This window comes from Podarcis bocagei (assembly GCF_964188305.1).
Source record: "Podarcis bocagei genome assembly, chromosome: 9".
In the NCBI taxonomy this organism is placed as follows: domain Eukaryota; kingdom Metazoa; phylum Chordata; class Lepidosauria; order Squamata; family Lacertidae; genus Podarcis; species Podarcis bocagei.
In genome coordinates, this window is record NC_138134.1 from 19,576,335 (window position 1) to 19,594,588 (window position 18,254).

The following is an 18,254-nucleotide window of genomic DNA, read 5'->3' on the forward strand; positions in this document are numbered from 1 at the left end:
TCACCGCATAGTACCACTTCTTGTGCTGTATCCATACTTCCCAATGCTTTCCCCAAAGGATGGAAGACTTGTGGCCTTTCAGGCGATATCGGACCCCAGTTCCCCTCAGACTCCTACACATGAGTATGAGTCTGGCAGAGACACATGCCTGACTGGTATGTTCTCTCCCTCCTGGTCGTTCGTTCGTTCAGGAGATTTAAAATCTTTGTCCAGCCCGAACATTACAGCGACTGATGCCTTAGAAGGATCAGCACATTTCAGGATCAGCAGAGTATAGGCAGCCAGCGTACACACTCAATAGCCCAACATTTTGACTAATCTATATTTCTTTACGTATACACACTCGGAGCATCGTAACTCATCTCCTTCCTCTTCAGCATCAGACAGCAAAGAGAAAGAACAAAGGACAAATGTCCTACATCACAGAAACACAGTAATACAAACATCCTGTCTCTGTCACTTCCCACAATGTGGAATGAAAACATAGACCGTTATGTGATATAACCAATCCCATGACTGCAACACGGGGAAAGAATCCTAACAGGTCAATGCTAGGGAAGATGGAGTTCATCAACTTTTGGAGGGACACAGGTTCCATATCCCTGTCCTACTGAATTATTCATACCAAAAGTTTCACCTGAGCTGTCAATTTACTAGACAAGCCACTATCCCCTTGAGTACAAACCTTGTACAATATGATGATGATGATGATGATGATGATGATGATGATGATGATGATACAGACCAACCTTCTGGGGTTGTTGTAAGAACTACGAAGACGTTGCATGCAATGCACTTTGCCCACTTGAAGTTTGATATATACATGCCAAGAGTGATTATGGATTGGTTATTCTATAACTATAATTAGGTTTTTTATGGTTTATTTAAGTGTTAAGTGTTCTCAGGTTGGATTTGGTGGCTGTTCCTCACAGATACTGATTAAAGGATGTAGCCCTGACACGACTTACAAGTTTGCCTTCTCTTCAATGGGATTTGCAAGCTTGTAAGTATTACCCAGATGGTCGCCTTAATCTTTAACATGCCATTTTAATTGTTACTAATTTAATGCAACAGCATAGCTTATCCACTCCCACTTATCACTAGAGTTTGCTGTTCTTTCAGAAGGAAATAATCAGGGGGACTGCAGTGATGCTTATAGCCACACACACAAAGCGCTCAGTAATTTCTAAGTGAAGGATTTGGGACAAAAAAGGGATGGGGGACTGGCACATGAAAGCAACCTTAACAAGAAAAGCTGAATGTGTACTTTAAAACACACTCAGTGCACATTTAAAGCACATGGCTCCCCCACCCCAAATCCTGGGAAATGTAGTTTGTTAAGGGTGCTGGGAATTGCAGTTCTGTAAGGGGGTAGACTGAAGGGATGCGGGTGGCACTGTGGGTTAAACCACAGAGCCTAGGACTTGCCGATCAGAAGGTTGGCGGTTCGAATCCCCACGATGGGGTGAGCTCCCATTGCTCTGTCCCTGCTCCTGCCAACCTAGCAGTTTGAAAGCAAGTCAAAGTGCAAGTAGATAAATAGGTACCGCTCCAGTGGGAAGGTAAACGGCGTTTCCATGCGCTGCTCTGGTTCGCCAGAAGCGGCTTAGTCATGCTGGCCACATGACCCGGAAGCTGTACGCCGGCTCCCTCAGCCAATAAAGCAGGATGAGCGCCACAACCCCAGAGTCGGCCACAACTGGACCTAATGGTCAGGGGTCCCTTTACCTTTACCTAAGGGGGTAGACTACAGTTCCCAGCATTCTTTGGGGGAAGTAATGCATGTTGGATGTACTTTAAGCATATGGTGTAGAGAAGGCAAAAAAAGGATGTGGATTTAGCCTTGCTTTACCAGAGAAACCTACCTAGACAATGAGCACACATTTCACCTGTCAGGGAATGATCCCTTCCCTGGCTACATTTCACACCCACACGATCCCTTGTGATAAGTGGAAAAGAGGAAAATGATACACAGTGAAATTCTGTAATGTGTTTACTCAGAAGCAGAAATGTTTTCTCTAGAGAAAACTCTGTCATTTTTAGCGGAACTCACATTGTGGTATGCCTAGGGTTGCTAAGCCCCATTGAACACAACAGAGCTTCCTTCTGAGTAGGCATGCATAGGATTGCACTGAACACAGGACAAATGCCAAAATGCAGCTGTCCTTTGTCAACAACAAACAGTCACTGTTTTTTGTGTTGAATATATGCTATATGGTAATTTATGGACCTAATAGGTATCTAAAGCCATTTGCACATGTTGCCATGCAACCAGTCCACGCAGAATGTAGGCACCCTATATATAGAAATGAGCAAACCAGTGATATTTTAGGGAGCAGGCTAGCGGGCGGGGCCCATTACTTACATCACAGGAGCCTACACAACACAAAACACTGTTGCTATATGTAGGTTTTTTTTTTGTTTTTTATCTTATATTTTGGAAATGTACATCCAGGTTTTTTTCCTTTAATTTTTTGGGGGGTCCCCAAGAGAGTGGGGCCCTAAGCTACAGCTTGTTTAGCTTATACGTAAATCTGGCACTGAAACCCGTATCTCATAAGAGCAATCTAGGTGTTAGGCGCAAATGAGCCTAACCAAGCCTCTGTGTTCTTTTATTTGAAAATGAAAAACATTTTTGGAAAGGGCCAAGTCTGGTTGGAGGGGTGCTTATCTTATTTTCTGCTGACTGGTATTCTGCTCCACTTAACTCCCTGCTCCCTGGTTTTTCCCATCGTGGCTTTGCAAGCTTCGTGGGCTCCTGTAGCAGTGGGTGGAGCTTAGGACCATAGCTGTCAACTTACAGATTTGAAAATAAGGGACCAGCAGCCTCGAAAATAAGGGATCAGCAGGGAGGGAAGGAGAGGAGCTGCTTCCTTTGAAACCAGGGAAATTTAAGGGACATCATCAATAAGGGACAGCAGCGGGACACAGCGCTGGGATAAGGCAGTTTCCCCCCAAATAAGGGACGGTTGACAACTATGCTAGGGACATTAACAAATGGGTTAAGCACCTCTTCCATCTCTGCTGCTTATGCACTCAAAATGGCCCAATCCTGGATTTCCTTCTTACCTATTTATTATTTTGGAGATCGTTTGCGAGTTATTACTGTGTGTACTGGGAGTTTTGCCCCCAGTCCTGATCTGTAATATGGGTTTAAATATACTGACCTACCTTGAAGGCTTCTTTTAACCATTACTGTGATGATTATACATGGAGTGCTCTGACAGCTCAGAGAAAATGTAATAATTATAATACTCCAAAGAACTTCACCCTTTGGAAAACGTGAGTGCATTTACCCTGGATCAAAAGGCATTTTTCTGCAGGAGTTCTAACCCTTTCATTTATTTATTAAAAAATATATGATTTGATCTTAAGTTCCTTCACCAGTAACCAGGCAGATAATTGCAGCAGGGGTGCGTACGTGGGTGCAGTTAATGATAAATATAATGAGGTCTGGTTCAGGAGCTTGTGAACTGGGAAGCAACTATATCATTTGATGCTGATTGTTTTAAACTTTTTAAAATGTTGAATTGAATTAAAATTTTGAATTGCTGTCACTCACTCTGGGATGTCAGAATGAAGAATGGGTAATAATAATAATAATTGTTTAAAAGGTAAAGGGACTCCTGACCATTAGGTCCAGTTGTGGCCGACTCGGGTTGTGGCACTCATCTCACTTTATTGGCTGGTGCACAGCTTCCGGGTCAAGTGGCCAGCATGACTAAGCCGCTTCTGGCGAACCAGAGCAGCACACAGAAACGCCGTTTACCTTCCCGCCAGAGTGGTACCTATTTATCTACTTGCACTTTGACGTGCTTTCGAACTGCTAGGTTGGCAGGAGCAGGGACCGAGCAATGGGAGTTCACCCTGTCGCGGGGATTCGAACCTCCAACCTTCTGATCGGCAAGTCCTAGGCTCTATGGTTTAACCCACAGCGCCACCCATGTCCCTTAATAATACTTGCTAGTGCTTGCAAAATGTTTTGTGTGTGCTATTCATCACCTGATGAAGCCTCTAGCCTGCTTTTGACCCAGTCATATTTTTACCTGCCCTATAGCTAAAGTCATATATGACATGCAGTCACCAACACAGGGGTCCTTTTGGACCCAGAAGAGGGTGGAACTGTAGAAGGAATGGAGGTGGAGCAGAAGGGGTATAATGGGGCACACTTATATGCACTCCGTCGATGTGGGGGGGGGCTGGGAATGGAACCCCCATGCGAAATGCTCCTCACCTGTATTCAGTGCAAGCTTTGACTTAAGCCTTGGTAGCCAGTCTGTCAGAAAACAAGAGAAAAACTGGAAATGCAAAGAATGTGGTTTTCTACGATTCTTAGGAGATAATTTTCATACAACAAGTGTTCCAAAAAGCCATTTATACAATTGGCTTCATCCTTTTGTTACAAACTTATTCTGCTTACCTGAAAAACAAAATTGTCAGTGTCATTTAAGCCATGAAGTGAGGCTGATCGGTTTTCCAGGCAGCTGTCCAAATGGCAAAACTGGATGACTCAGATGACTGCTAAAAAGTTATGGGCCTAGTATTTACCTATACATTGTCTTTCTTGATTTCTTTCCCAGGTTGGTAGTGACTGAAGTTATTACCATCTGTCTACTGCTCAGTGACCTTGGCAAAATTAGATGGTATTCTTAGCACTGTCCCCAGTGGACAGGTGTCCTGCTCACGAAATTGGCCCCTGTTGATACCTTGTTGGCATCTTTAGCTGATAGGCTGAGTGTTGAATAACAGTGAAAAGCAAATTACCTCATAATTTCTTCAAATGACCTTCTTTGAATCAGGAAGATGTCATAGATGTGGTTGCGATCTTCAGTTTATCTCCTCTACAGCAATGTTTTAAAACTTCTTTTCCTTAGGGGATGCTTTCTATGTAGACATTATTATTATTTGTTTATTGAGGTGTCCCAGCACATTTCTGCATGTGGTGGCCAATGAGGTGCTTTATAGATGAACTCCCATCAGGCCAATGGTCAGCTTGCGAGGGAAACTTGGCGGAGAGGTTGATATCTGCCTTTCCATCATATTAAACACCACACACTTGTCTGAGACTACTCACCACAGAAAAGAAAAACCAATAATGGCATACAAACTTTAAGAGGAGGTTTCTTATGACCTGCCTCCTTAAGGAATATGCAGGGCCACAGCTTCAAAACCATACCAACAAAGTAGATCTTCTTGGTACTGCATAGACTACTCAGCAGCAGGGCTACAGAGCTTCTGTGATTCTGAAGAACTGTCATACAAGCATACAGTTTGACTACAACCTCCTGAGAACTGCAGTTGTCTTTTTAAAAAACACACAACCAAATTTCTAGGCAGTGTGGCTACAGATATATAGGCTTGGATGTGTATGGAGAAACCATTTCAAGTCTATTTTTGCAGCTATGCAGACCAAAACATCATTTTTTCCTGTGAGTAGGGTGTACAGTTATACAAAACAAGTGGCAAATATATGCTGACTTCATAGTTTTGTGGCTGTGGTGAACATTTGCTCTTCTAGTTGTATGTGTGTGTAGGTTAGTTCATTTTGTATACAGTGGTACCTCAGGTTACATACACTTCAGGTTACAGACGCTTCAGGTTACAGACTCCGCTAACCCAGAAATAGTGCTTCAGGTAAAGAACTTTGCTTCAGGATGAGAACAGAAATCGTGCTCCGGCAGTGCGGCAGCAGCAGGAGGCCCCATTAGCTAAAGTGGTGCTTCAGGTTAAGAACAGTTTCAGGTTAAGTACGGACCTCTGGAACGAATTAAGTACTTAACCCGAGGTACCACTGTATAAGCCATGCTCAAATCGATGCACAGGTTCAAAATCGCATAGAAACACTAACAGCGAACTGAAAGATAAAAAACTTAAATAAAAAAGGGGAGATTGGAGAGCACCATACTTACACCCTAAAATACTTCCAGGAATAGAAGGGGTTTCATTAGGGCAAACGAGGTATTAACCCACCAATTTCAGTGTGCCCTCAGTAAGCCCCAGGCTGCCTCGTTTCTTACTTGCAACCAGTCAGAGGGTGGCTTTGCCTGTCATTGGCTGTGGTGCCACCCACTGCTGACCTCCCTGTCTCCCATCCTGCCAATGGGCACCAGCCATTACTAGCTCTAACTCTATGAGCCTGTCTGCCCACACAGGACTTTTGAGGAGCTCTGCTTGATTCCCCAGTGTGGTGTAGTGGTTAAGAGCGGTGGACTTGTAATCTGGTGAACTGGGTTCGCGTCTCCGCTCCTCCACATGCAGCTGCTGGGTGACCTTGGGCTAGTCACAATTCTCTGAAGTCTCTCAGCCTCACTCACCTCACAGAGTGTTTGTTGTGGGGGAGGAAGGGAATGGAGAATGTGAGCCGCTTTGAGACTCCTTCGGGTAGTGATAAAGCGGGATATCAAATCCAAACTCTTCTTCTTCTTCTTCTTCCCCCATTTGTCTGCCATACATGTTGTTGGAAGGGATTCAGGAAAAGGCCGTCTCTGTGGCAGCACCCAATTGACAGCACTCTCTTTTCCAAGAGAGCTGTCTGTGTTGGTATTTTGCACAAAATGGATTTTGTATGTGTGTGCGTGCTGGCAGGCCTTTCTGGTTACTGAATGCTACAAAATTATCTTTTTAAAATAAAAAAACTTGCTCTTTCTCTAAGCTTGCATCTCTGTATATGTGTGCTATAAATAAATTTTATTATTATTATTATTATTATTATTATTATTATTATTATTATTATTATTAAATTCTGATGGTGTTCACCACCCTGGGCATCCTGGAGACGAACTGGGGAAGCAGGATATAAATATTTTTGTGTGCATTAAATGCATTATGAAAAAAGTATAAGTACCATACTATCTTAGAGAAGTCCCGACTCTGTGCCTGGCGCCAGCAATGGGACATGGTCCAAGGTCACATTCAAAGAATTATAAATGCTAAGTGTTACTTAGTGCTTTCAAGTGTTCAAAGAGATTCAGATAGGTTATATAATCTTTACGCATCACTAGGTGACACCAGTTCTTAAAGAACAGGAAGCAGCATATTAGAGATGCTCCGTAAGGTGCGCAGGACAAAGGCTCTTGTGGGCTTTCAAGGCAGCCCCTTGAATTGGGCTGAGAAACTAACGAGGAGCCAGTGCAGGCAAAGAAGACTTGGAATACTAATGAATTGGAAGTCTGTTGCTGCTCTTGAGCAACCAGCCTAGATATCTGAGTAGGAGAGAGTGAAGTGCAACTGCCCTCCCCCAGCCCACCAATAAAAGCATTTTATATTCATAAATATTTATTATCAATTTAAAGGCGTAATTTGCTGGGAAGTTACAGATCTGCCTGCTCCAAATGTGCTTTCCCACACCGAAACAGTCCCTCTTCTGTTCTTCTGTTCCCAGTTTGCCTGTTATCATCTCAGCCGAAAGTGAGTGGCAGAGAGTGAGGCTCGGCAGCCGACGTGAGATGGGGGGTGGGGAAGCCACTGGACACTCTCCCTGTCTGATGTGAAACTGAGGAATAAAGACTCTCCTCCTGCAAGAGAGGGGAGTGGTTGTGGTCGGGAGCTGGACTCCGCCTCAAGCAGGGGGCGTTAGCCCCCTGCCTCCCACTCACCTGGCTGGCGCCCACGCCCTCGGCCAGGCACCCAACCAGGTGCCTGCGAGGGGGCGTGTTTAGCAGCCCAAATTGCTGCGGCACCAGCCTTGCGGCCTCACTTTTTGTCGTCCCATCGCGAGTCACCCACCCTCCACTCCCTTAGAGCTCAGGGTCTCAGTTTTCTTTTGGCCTTGCTATGGGCCTTAGGTTGGTCGCCCTGGTTGTCCGGGGGACCTGGTAGGAATTTTTCCATTTGGCATTAGGCTTTTTGGTTTTTTCGCCTACCTCATAGCAATCGTCACGACTTTCGTGGTATTGGTGGGTAGGTTAGGCATTGGAATAATGTGGTGTGTCGAAGGGCTAGGTGTGGCCATCGCCTATGCCTTCAATTTTTGGGTATTCCGTTAAAGGAATCTGGCGGTCGTGTATTCTGTCCGATGCCTGCTTGGCGGGAGGCCATGGCACGACCCTCGGTGACATCAGGGGAGAGCTTATAGTTGGATTAGCATCAACAGGCTCCACCTACTGGTGAACAAACCCCCCTGTTTTAGACTCACCCCTCTCTGCGGGGGTGGAGTCAGCTGACGTAATCCAATGCCTAAGCCAATTCCTTTTCACTTGCTGTAATCAATAAAGTTGTGGCCTTTTCTTGCCCATTAACCTTATATCACGTGTCCTCGTGTTTTCATTCCACTACGCGGGGATCGGGTCCTCGAACCACAATTGGATTTTGCACTCAGTTGCTTTCCATTCTTTGGAATGTTTGTTCCTCTGAGCGGTGATTCATACTTGACAGTGCCCATTGCAGTGTGTGTAAAGCTCCCCTACTATTTAGCTGACATTAAAAATGCTCGCCACTGAATCTATAAATAGTTCCTAGAAGGCAAGAATGCAAACGGGAATTTTTTTAGAAGGTCCACCAAGAAGCAGTTTTTAATTTTCTCCAGCCCAGCATTAGCTTGCTCTTGTGTAATGACTGTATACCTTAGCATCAGAATGTTCACCTGTACTGTGAGCAGATGTTTTCTTATTCTTTTCAATGTGGTAATAAAACAATTTCCCTCAGTAGCACCTTGTTGTGCCACTTTGCCTGGGTATGTTAAGTTCTAAACCAAAATAAATTTAGGTATTGAGGATAAGCAGGTCCTGGCTGGCATTTCATGTTTGTGTCTTACACTTCAGCACGCAAGCTGGCACCCAGGGTGTTCTGTTCTGTCTGAAATGGTGTTAAATTAGTCTTTGAATTCCTAAACATTTCCCTCACTACTTTTGGTCTCACGCTTCAGAGTATGTGTACTCCCTTAGGATTAGCTTGAGGTTCAGTTAGTAGATCTTACTATGGATGTTTCCCATTGCTGGTTGTTTACGTGTTGCATGCACTGGGTGGTTCAAAGTATATTATTATTTAATTTTCATAGTGCTTTTATGACACATGAAATTCCAGAGAACAACACATTAAAAAAGAGAGAGCAGGTCTCTGCCAAAAAGAACTAACCATCAGTAGTGCAGGAAGCAGAGGGAGGGAAGCAATAGAAGGAATGTGGGCTTTAAAAAAATGTATCCATAAAGGCTTTAATCAGTGTTTTTTCAGTTGATGTGCACTGGAGCGCAGTTCTGGCACCTCTCTGGCAGGCGCCATTGCGGGCCAGTGCTCCCCACCCACTTCTTGCCTTTACATACTTCTGAGAAGCTCAAAACAGACATATCAAGTCAAAATGCAAGTCTACACTTTGTTAAGATCTATGACTCCACCTTGAGGGATGCAGGTGGCGCTGTGGGTTAAACCACAAAGCCTAGGGCTTACCGATCAGAAGGTTGCGGTTCAAATCCCTGTGACGGGGTGAGCTCCCGTTGCTTGGTCCCAGCTCCTGCCAACCTAGCAGTTCAAAAGCATGTCAAAGTGCAAGTAGATAGGTACCGCTCCGGTGGGAAAGTAAACGGCGTTTCCGTGAGCTGCTCTGGTTCGCCAGAAGCGGCTTAGTCATGCTGGCCACATGACCTGGAAGCTGTACGCCGGCTTCCTCAGCCAAAAAAGCAAGATGAGCACCACAACCCCAGAGTCGGCCACGACTGGACCTGATGGTCAGGGGTCCCTTTACCTTTACCTTATGACTCCACCTAGCTCCTAGCCACATTTGGTCAAGCTATGGGGTAGAGCAAATTCATATTTCCTTTTCTTCATTCTATCTCCTGTGTAGCAGTGGCGAGTTTTAATCTTTCCAGCCAGGCCTCTATCATTGCACATGTCTTCTTTTTTGGCGATCACTCATAGCCAAGTAAGATTGTCTTCCATAAACATGGTTTTAACAATGAGTCCATAAGTGACTGTGGAGGCCAATTCTGGATCCACACATCCTTCCACAGTGGGGCATAGGTTTCCGGGCAGGAGTTGATCAAGGTGAGGGTTTGCCAAACGTGCCTTCCTCTTAGCATGTTTCTTCCTTTTGTCCTGAGTTTGAGCATCTTCAAAGTCTACGACACCTTTGGTAAAGGCTGTTCTCCAATTGGAGCACTCACAGGCCAGTGTTTCCCAGTTGTCGGTGTTTATATACAATTTTAAAGATTTGTCTTGAGAAAGTCTTTAAACTTCTTTTGTTGACCACTAGCATTACGCTTTCCATTTTTAAGTTCGGAATAGAGTAGTTGCTTTGGAAGATGATAATCAGGCATGCAATCAACACGAGCAGCCCAACGAAGTTGATGTTGAAGAATCATTGCTTCGACACTGGTGATCTTTGCTTCTTCCAGTACACTAGCATTAGTTTGCCTGTCTTCCCAAGTGATATGAATTTTTTTTCACAGACACCATTGTTGGAATCTTTCGAGGAGTTGGTGATGGCATTTATAAGTGGTCCGTGTTTCACAAGCATACAGTAAGGCTGGTAGTACAATAGTTTTGTAAACAAGCATTTTGGTTTCCCTGAGAATGTCCTGGTGCTCAAACACTCTGTGCTTCAATTGGGAGAAAGCTGCATTTGCCGAGCTCAGGCAATGCTGAATTTCGGAATCAATGTTGGCCCTTGTGGCAAGATAACTGCCTAGGTAGGAAAAGTGATTGACACTCTCCAACATTACACCATTGAGTTGGATTTGTGGCACTACAGAGGGGTTGTTTTGTCCTTGTTGGTGCCACACTTTGGGTTTTTTTGGATGCTGAGTGATAGGCCAAGCTTTTTGTAGGCTTCTGTGAAGATATTTAGAATGGTTTGGAAGTCATCCTCTGAGTGTGCACACACCACATTGTCATCAGCATATTGAAGCTCTATGATGGAAGTTATGGTAACTTACTCTTTGAGTAGGTAACCACCCTACTCAAGTTAAAGAGCTTTCCATCTGTTGATATATGATTTCTGCCCTGGTGGGGAGTTTCCCTTTGACAATGTGTAGGATCATGGCAATGAAAACAATTAATAGAGTTGGGGCAATAACGCAACCCTGCTTAACACTTGCTCCCACTGTGAATGGTTCACTTTGAGAGCCATTGTTATCTGGAATTGTTTCTGTCATATTATCATGGAGGAGCTGAAGGATATCCACAAATTTATCTGGGCAGCCGATTTTCAGAAGGACAGTCCACAGGGCATTACGATTTACAATGTCAAAGGCCTTAGTCAGGTTGATAAATGCCATATACAGGGGATGGTTTTGCTCTCTGCATTTTTCTTGAATCTGTCAAGCAGTGAAAATCATGTCCACTGTCCCCCTAGAAAGTCAGAAACCATTTTGGGATTCAGGAAGGGCAGCCTCAGATATAGTTAGGAGACAGTTTGCTAAGATCCTTACAAGATCTTTATTAACTGCAGGCCGCAGTTAATAAAGAGATTCCTCTATAGTTTCCGCAATCCATTCTATCACCTTTTTTTAAAAAAGGTTGATAATTTTGACATCCCTAAAGTCTGCTGGGATCTCCTCTCCCCCCCAGATTTTTTCAATGAGCTTGTGAAGTTGTTGTGTCAGTTCATTTCTGCCCACTTTGAAGACTTTGGCAGGTATCCCATCAGGTCCGCTGGCTTTGAATCAAACAAAAGCAATCCGATGGATTTCCAATGACAGTTGAAGCATTAGTTCTGTGTGCTTTGGCATGTTAGCTTGACCACTAATACAAGATCTTCAGGTGTGTAAAAGAGAACCCAGCAATGCAAAAGCTTTACACACATGGAACCAAATGCCCTGCAATAAGCAATAAGTTTACAACAAGGACATCCAAGCCAGATGTACAGTGAGTCCAAAATGCCCTTGCAGGTGAAGTAGGGAGGCCTGGCAAGCCTAATTTTGCCCATAGGTCAGAGGTTTGTCAACCCTAAGCGAATAAAGTCATGTTCAGAAAAGCTGTCATTCCAACAGGAAGATGTGGGGACTTTTAGGAGTTGATTTCAAGCAGCTGCACAATCTTGATGACCTATGAATTAAAAATGGAAAGTCAGAAAAAAGAGATAGAAGGTGAAGACTTTTGAACTAGAAAATTGCAGGAGCTGATTGAGGTGACTGTGATCCGAACATAGCTTGCATATTGCTGCTTTGTTGGGGAAAACTTCTAGTGATTCCTGCATTCATCTTCTTCCGAACTGAACTCTTAGGTGTAATTTACAAACTGTGAAGTGAGGTAATTTTACATGCTTTTGTTATGTGTTCAGTTAGCAGCTCGAAACCTCCATATCGGGCCAATGGGAAATAATAATTTCACTTTTCTCATTGCTTATGCTTCCTTTCTGCATTTTGACACTAAGTGACATTTGCGCACACAACAATGTTAGGCACAAGGCAAATGTGCTTTACCTTTCAACAAAATCTTCACAGTGTTGTCACATTGTGCCTGCTAGGCTGCAAGAGTTGTTTAAAAGAGCACAATAAACTCAACAGCCTGGAGGTTTGAAGGCTTCGAAATATATGGAACGTCTTCTTCTTTGGTATAGCCAAAGAGAATAACAATCAGGGATGAATCAACAATGAAACTAATGAAGGTTAAACTTCAGGGCTCCTAATCCTGGTGGCGCCCCAGAAGTGACTTTCGTCCACACTGCGACCCAATTAGAGTCACATGACTCCATCTGAGTTGTATATATTTGTTGTATATATTTCAACCATCCCAAAGTTTGAGAGTCAGTAGCACAGATGTTGTAAAGGTGTGCTGATCTGTCGTGGAACAAGCCCATTGCAGAAGATAATAGTGGCTACCCAGACCCAAAGCTGTCAACTTACAGATTTGAAAATAAGGGACCAGCAGCCTTGAAAATAAGGGATCAGCAGCCAAAATAAGGCATTTTCCAAACACAGGCATGTTCAACTTCTGAGCCCCTCCAAGCCAAAGGCAGAAAGCCCAGCCAACAGCCAAACGAAGCCTCAAGCGGTGGTTCCCACAGCGCAGCAACCCGGCAAAGGGGATGCAGCAAGGAAAACCACCGTCACCTCTCTGCTGGGAAGCGCTGAGCAAAGGCGAGTCCCCAGGCAACACGGCCGATTTGATCGGCACAAGGCATGCAAGCTCCACCCCCAGTCATTCTTAGACTCCTTACTGGGTGAGCAATGCAGCCAAGCAACACAGTTGGAGCATCCCTCCTCCCTGGCCGGCAGGGAGAGAGGGAGAGGAGCTGCTTCTTTTGAAACCTGGGAAATTTAAGGGACATCATCAATAAGGGACAGCAGCGGGACACAGCACTGGGATAAGGGGCTTTCCCGCCAAATAAGGGACGGTTGACAGCTATGCCCAGACCTCATTGCTGGTTGTGAAAGGGCTTCCATGATGGTTCAAGCTTCAGGGCCCCCAAAATGTAGGTCCATCACTGATAGCATTGAGATTCCTGCATTAGACGTTTATGTTGTGAACTGCCTTGAATCTATGGATGAAGGGGTGTGTGTGTGTATACTAACTAACTAGCTAACTAACTAACTAACTAACTAACTAACTAACTAACTAACCAACCAACCAACCAAATAAAATAAAAAAATATTCTATATGCCTGAGGTCTTTTTTAAGATACACAGTTTTGCAGCAGAACCCATCTATATTATTATCCCTGTCCACCTGCTAAAGTCATAAGAACATAAGAAAAGCTCTGCTAGATTGGACCAAAGGTTGCCCCCATGATACTTTAAAGATTTTGAACCTGGAGAGAGCATGGTGGAGGTTTCCGCCTGCCTAGCTAAATAATTCCTTCCCATCACAGACTTACCTAAGTGTAAGTCTGTGTGCCTTTCAGGGGGGTTGAAGTAATAAATGTGTTATGGATAATAGTTTAAGGGGATGGAAGGATGTGCTCAAACAAGCACCAATAGATTGTGCCTTTCAAATATACCTACTTGAGACAAAATAGCTTTTGGAGGCAGCAAAGAATGCCGGCCAGTATGCTGATTTAAAAAAAAATCTAATAAGGATAAATTGTTTTGTGGAAATATTATGGACACTGTTGCTATTTTGTTTGCTATAGGCGTTTGAAAAACTAAAATGGGGCGTAGGGTATTAAGAGGCTATAATGGACAATAGATGCTGGTGACTTGTTTTCCAGCTCAGTATGTGAACATGCTGGCTATGTAACTTGGCTTAATAAACCATAACTTGGCTTATTAAGACAAAATATGTATGAGCATTTTGATGGCACGCACGGCCACTTTGCTCCTTCCTTTGCTGTGAACTGATTAGCCTGGACATTAATTGTGGTCAAGGATGTTAAACTCAAATGACTTGGAGGGCAAGTCTCCCCCCCCCAAAAAAATGCTTGGGAGCCACAGTATTCTCATAAATTAATGCAGGTCCCACCTTCTGAACACAATGCATTCCCAGGAAATAATTTGTTAAGTGAGCATTCACATAATGAGCTGATGAGCCATTATTTCTTATGGGAACGTTTCTAATCCATGAGCTATCTTCCTGCAGCCAACTAGCAAAAGAGAGGCAGAGGAAAAATCTGATTTTGTCTAATGTCTCCTGCTCCCTGATTTGTCTGAATTATCCTGCTTGGCGATTTGTCCGAATCTTTCTCCCCACTCCCTCTCTCCATGGTTTTTACCTTAAAATGGCAGCCCCTGGCCAGCAAAGCACAAAAAAGTAAGGAAGTGGGCAAACTCTGGCTGTTTGGATATCTGAATCAGCCATGTGTGCAGCAAGGTTTTGGCATAATTCTTTGTGTTTGGATAAGTGAATTTTCACATAATGAGCAGGTGGATAGTGGGACCTGTGTGTATTCTGAGCGAGGTGTGGTAGGATTGCATTGGGAATTCTAACTTCTTTATGTTTTCTATTTCTCGTGTAGTTGGATCACACTCTGGATAGGTTCACACGCAGGAATGAACTCTGTGCCCACACCTTTACCCCATCCTCCTCCCTCTACACTCCCTTATCAATTGATTACTTCCTGATTGTTGGTAAACCAGTTTGCCATTGCATCCAAACTGGCAAACTATGGCATGTACCTACGTTGCAGAATGGGACTGTAAAATAGTATTTGATCTTAGGGTGTTACACTGATTTGCAAAGCAAGCACAAACCATAGTTTACCAGCTTGGATGTAACTGCAAAATATGGTCTGCGGCAAATGGCAGGGTCTGCAGCAGATGGAGCACAAAAGTGGAAGAGGGATAGGGAGTGTGAACAAGGCAGCAACTGAGTATAGGGTTTGCTCCTCTAGTGTCAAACCATGGTTTGGTGTTATATGTGAACTGAGTCTTTGTGAATGCAGTTGTATATTCCCCATTAACCCAATTGAAGCAAAGTTTGAAGGACCAGACCACTTTTCTCTCTATAAAAAAGAGCTTTCCCCAGATCTTCATGTGCATGTATTTTCTTGCCCATGTCAATCCGAGACAACGCATTACAAAAGCATTTCTGAATTATACCAGTGTACTTACGTAAGTCAAGAGATGGCATGAAAATCAACATTATGCAAGAATTTCCAAGTTCAGCAGGCTTGGTTGGAAGAACATGCTGCCTGCGCATTTTCCTCCGATTAGTCAAATGAATCGTCAAAGTGACAATTGCATAAGATGTGGCTCCCCCCCCCAGTACAATCTTTCCTGCTTTTAAACCTGAAACATTCCAATTTTCCTTGCTCACTTCCTTTTTATATATATTAGGTCCTGTAACTGAAGTCAAAACAGATATCTATGTCACCAGTTTTGGACCTGTTTCTGATGTAGAGATGGTAGGTATCACTCGCTTTCTTTGATTTTGTAGGGTTGAGGTGGCGGTGAGGAAATGAACCCCAGTAATGAGTGAACGACTAATTCAGATGCCTTTGTGCACTGCTGTCAATCATGCAAAGTAGGGAAGATTAGCAGCAGCCTAATTTTCAGGCTATTTTTAGATGTGCAAGCCCTGATTCTGGTCCTCCCATGCAGGCTGGATTTAGACCAATGTGTGTGAGTTTTTTTGGGTTTTTGTTTAAATCACTTTCAGCAGATTTACACCAGCTATGGAAATGATATAGCCAGTTCTTTGGAGAATAGTCACCCCAATATAGAATAATTCATAACCTTGCTGGATGCAAAGGACAACAATGGCAGGAACAGAGGTATTGGATACTGGCATCAAAGACTTAGTCTGAGCCATGGAAGTCTGAAGTCTATGAACTGTACATATTAAGCAAAAGACGTCCATTCCCCTGAGCTGCCTCATTTTGCACAATTTATACTACTCCTTTAAGTCACAGGGAGGGGCAAGAAGCTAATGCAGAGCTATAAGGCTGTGCCCTCAGTTACTAGAAATCTTATTAATCTTCTGAGGTTTCATCAGGTATTGCTTGTTCTCATTCCAACAGTGAGGACTATAAATCCTCCCAATAGATAAACAAATACAGCAGTACCGTGGTTCTCAAACTTAATCCATCCCGGAAGTCCGTTCCAAAACCAAAGCGTTCCAAAACCAAGGCGCGCTTTCCCATAGAAAGTAATGCAGAATAGATTAATCCGTTCCAGACTTTTAAAAACAACCCTAAAACAGCAATTTAACATGAATTTTGCTATCTAACGAGACCATTGATCCATAAAATGAAAGCAATAATCAATGTACAGTACTATAAAAAAATAAGACAGTATTGTAGATGATAAAAATTAAAATTAAATTTTGTTCTTACCTGCACTGATGATAGTCATTGTTTGGATAGGTGGCTTTTATCCATTTCCGCAATCACACAATCAATCAATCAATCAATCAATCAATCAGTAGATGAACTGGGTTCCACACAGTCACAAAAACAAATTAACTGAAAAAGCCTCAAAAACAAAAAATGCAAAATAAATAGCAAAAACAAAAGCGCCAAACTTAATCCATTACGGAAGTCCATTTGACTTCCAAAATGTTCAAAAACCAAGGCGCAGCTTCTGATTGGTGCAGGCACCCCGGAAACAACAGCCGACAGCTGCATTGGATGCTCAGCTTCCGAAAAATGTTCAAAAACTGGAATACTTACTTCCAGGTTTTTGGTGTTTGGGAACCAAGGCATTTGAGAACCAAGGTACCACTGTAAGTGCAAGCTGAGGTTCTCAGGTAGTTGAGTTTCACACCCAGTTCCATCTTCCACACATTTTCTCTCCTCCTGCTTGGAAGTCACAGCAAATGCATAGTCGTGACTCTAGTCTATGCCTTGCTCTTGCTCAATCCGTGCATTTTCCAGTGCATGTTTTTCAAGTGCCCAGTGATTTCACAATGGGTTCGCTAAGTCACATTTATTTGGGACTTGATTTCAGCTGAAAATATCAACTTCGTGTGCATATCCTTTTCCATATGGACTTGCCCTCTCTGCTGAGGTTTGTAGGCTTTTGCTCTGGAGCCTCTTTGCTCTAGATGTCCATATGACCTTTGCAGTTCACATAGGGTTCTGCATCAAGCCATATGCCTGCACCTATAGATCTTTATCCACACACGCACACATTTTTTTAGTCCTGTGAACACATTTATGAAGGCCATTGGAAACATGCGTGTTCATAAGTGGTGTCCAAATAAAGGGCTGCATGATCATTTTGTGACACGCTACTTCCCATTTGGATCATCCCATCTGTGTTTTATTTGTTGAAATTAGATAATATTCCTTTGATTTTGGCTGATATAATTAATCATGTGGCCCACTGCATATTTTAATTTGTCCATCTGTTTAAAAAAAATAGCGTGGACTTGAAAACCATTAACATATGTTAATGAATTAATCATTCTGTTTCCAGTTCTGTGCTAGAGTACAAGTTTAATTGCGTGCTTCTTGCCATTCTATTAGATTATAGTAATTATTTTTGATTGATTTAATATGTATAGCAATTTATTTATATGACTAATGTGGAAAATTAAAGTATTAAAGGAGTACATAGTTCTGTTTAATTGATAGAAATGTGTTTAGGGAGTTTACAGTTACCAGTGACTAATTTGTCCTTGAGGGATATTCATAGAAAGGATATGCTTATAAAACATATTAAGTTTGTGTCTCTTCCAAATTACTGTAGGAATACACGATGGATGTTTTCTTTCGTCAGACGTGGGTTGACAAAAGATTAAGATATGATGGTCCCATTGAAATTCTAAGACTTAACAACTTGATGGTTACCAAAGTGTGGACACCAGACACTTTCTTCCGGAATGGGAAAAAATCTGTCTCACATAATATGACAGCCCCAAATAAACTATTCAGAATCATGAGAAATGGTACCATCCTTTATACAATGAGGTAGTTGATTTATCTATCTTTCCGTTCTTTTATT

The 18,254-nt window shown here is 43.1% G+C and overlaps 1 protein-coding gene across 1 annotated transcript in view; it reads left to right on the plus strand.

Moving 5' to 3' along the window:
- Positions 1 to 18,254, plus strand: part of GABRA4 (gamma-aminobutyric acid type A receptor subunit alpha4) — a 60,449-nt gene that overhangs the window by 12,788 nt on the left and 29,407 nt on the right. The window contains exons 3-4 of the mRNA XM_081208917.1: positions 15,645 to 15,712; positions 18,000 to 18,220. Of these exons, the coding sequence (XP_081065043.1) occupies positions 15,645 to 15,712; positions 18,000 to 18,220 (289 nt within the window). The remainder of the gene's footprint in view (positions 1 to 15,644; positions 15,713 to 17,999; positions 18,221 to 18,254) is intronic.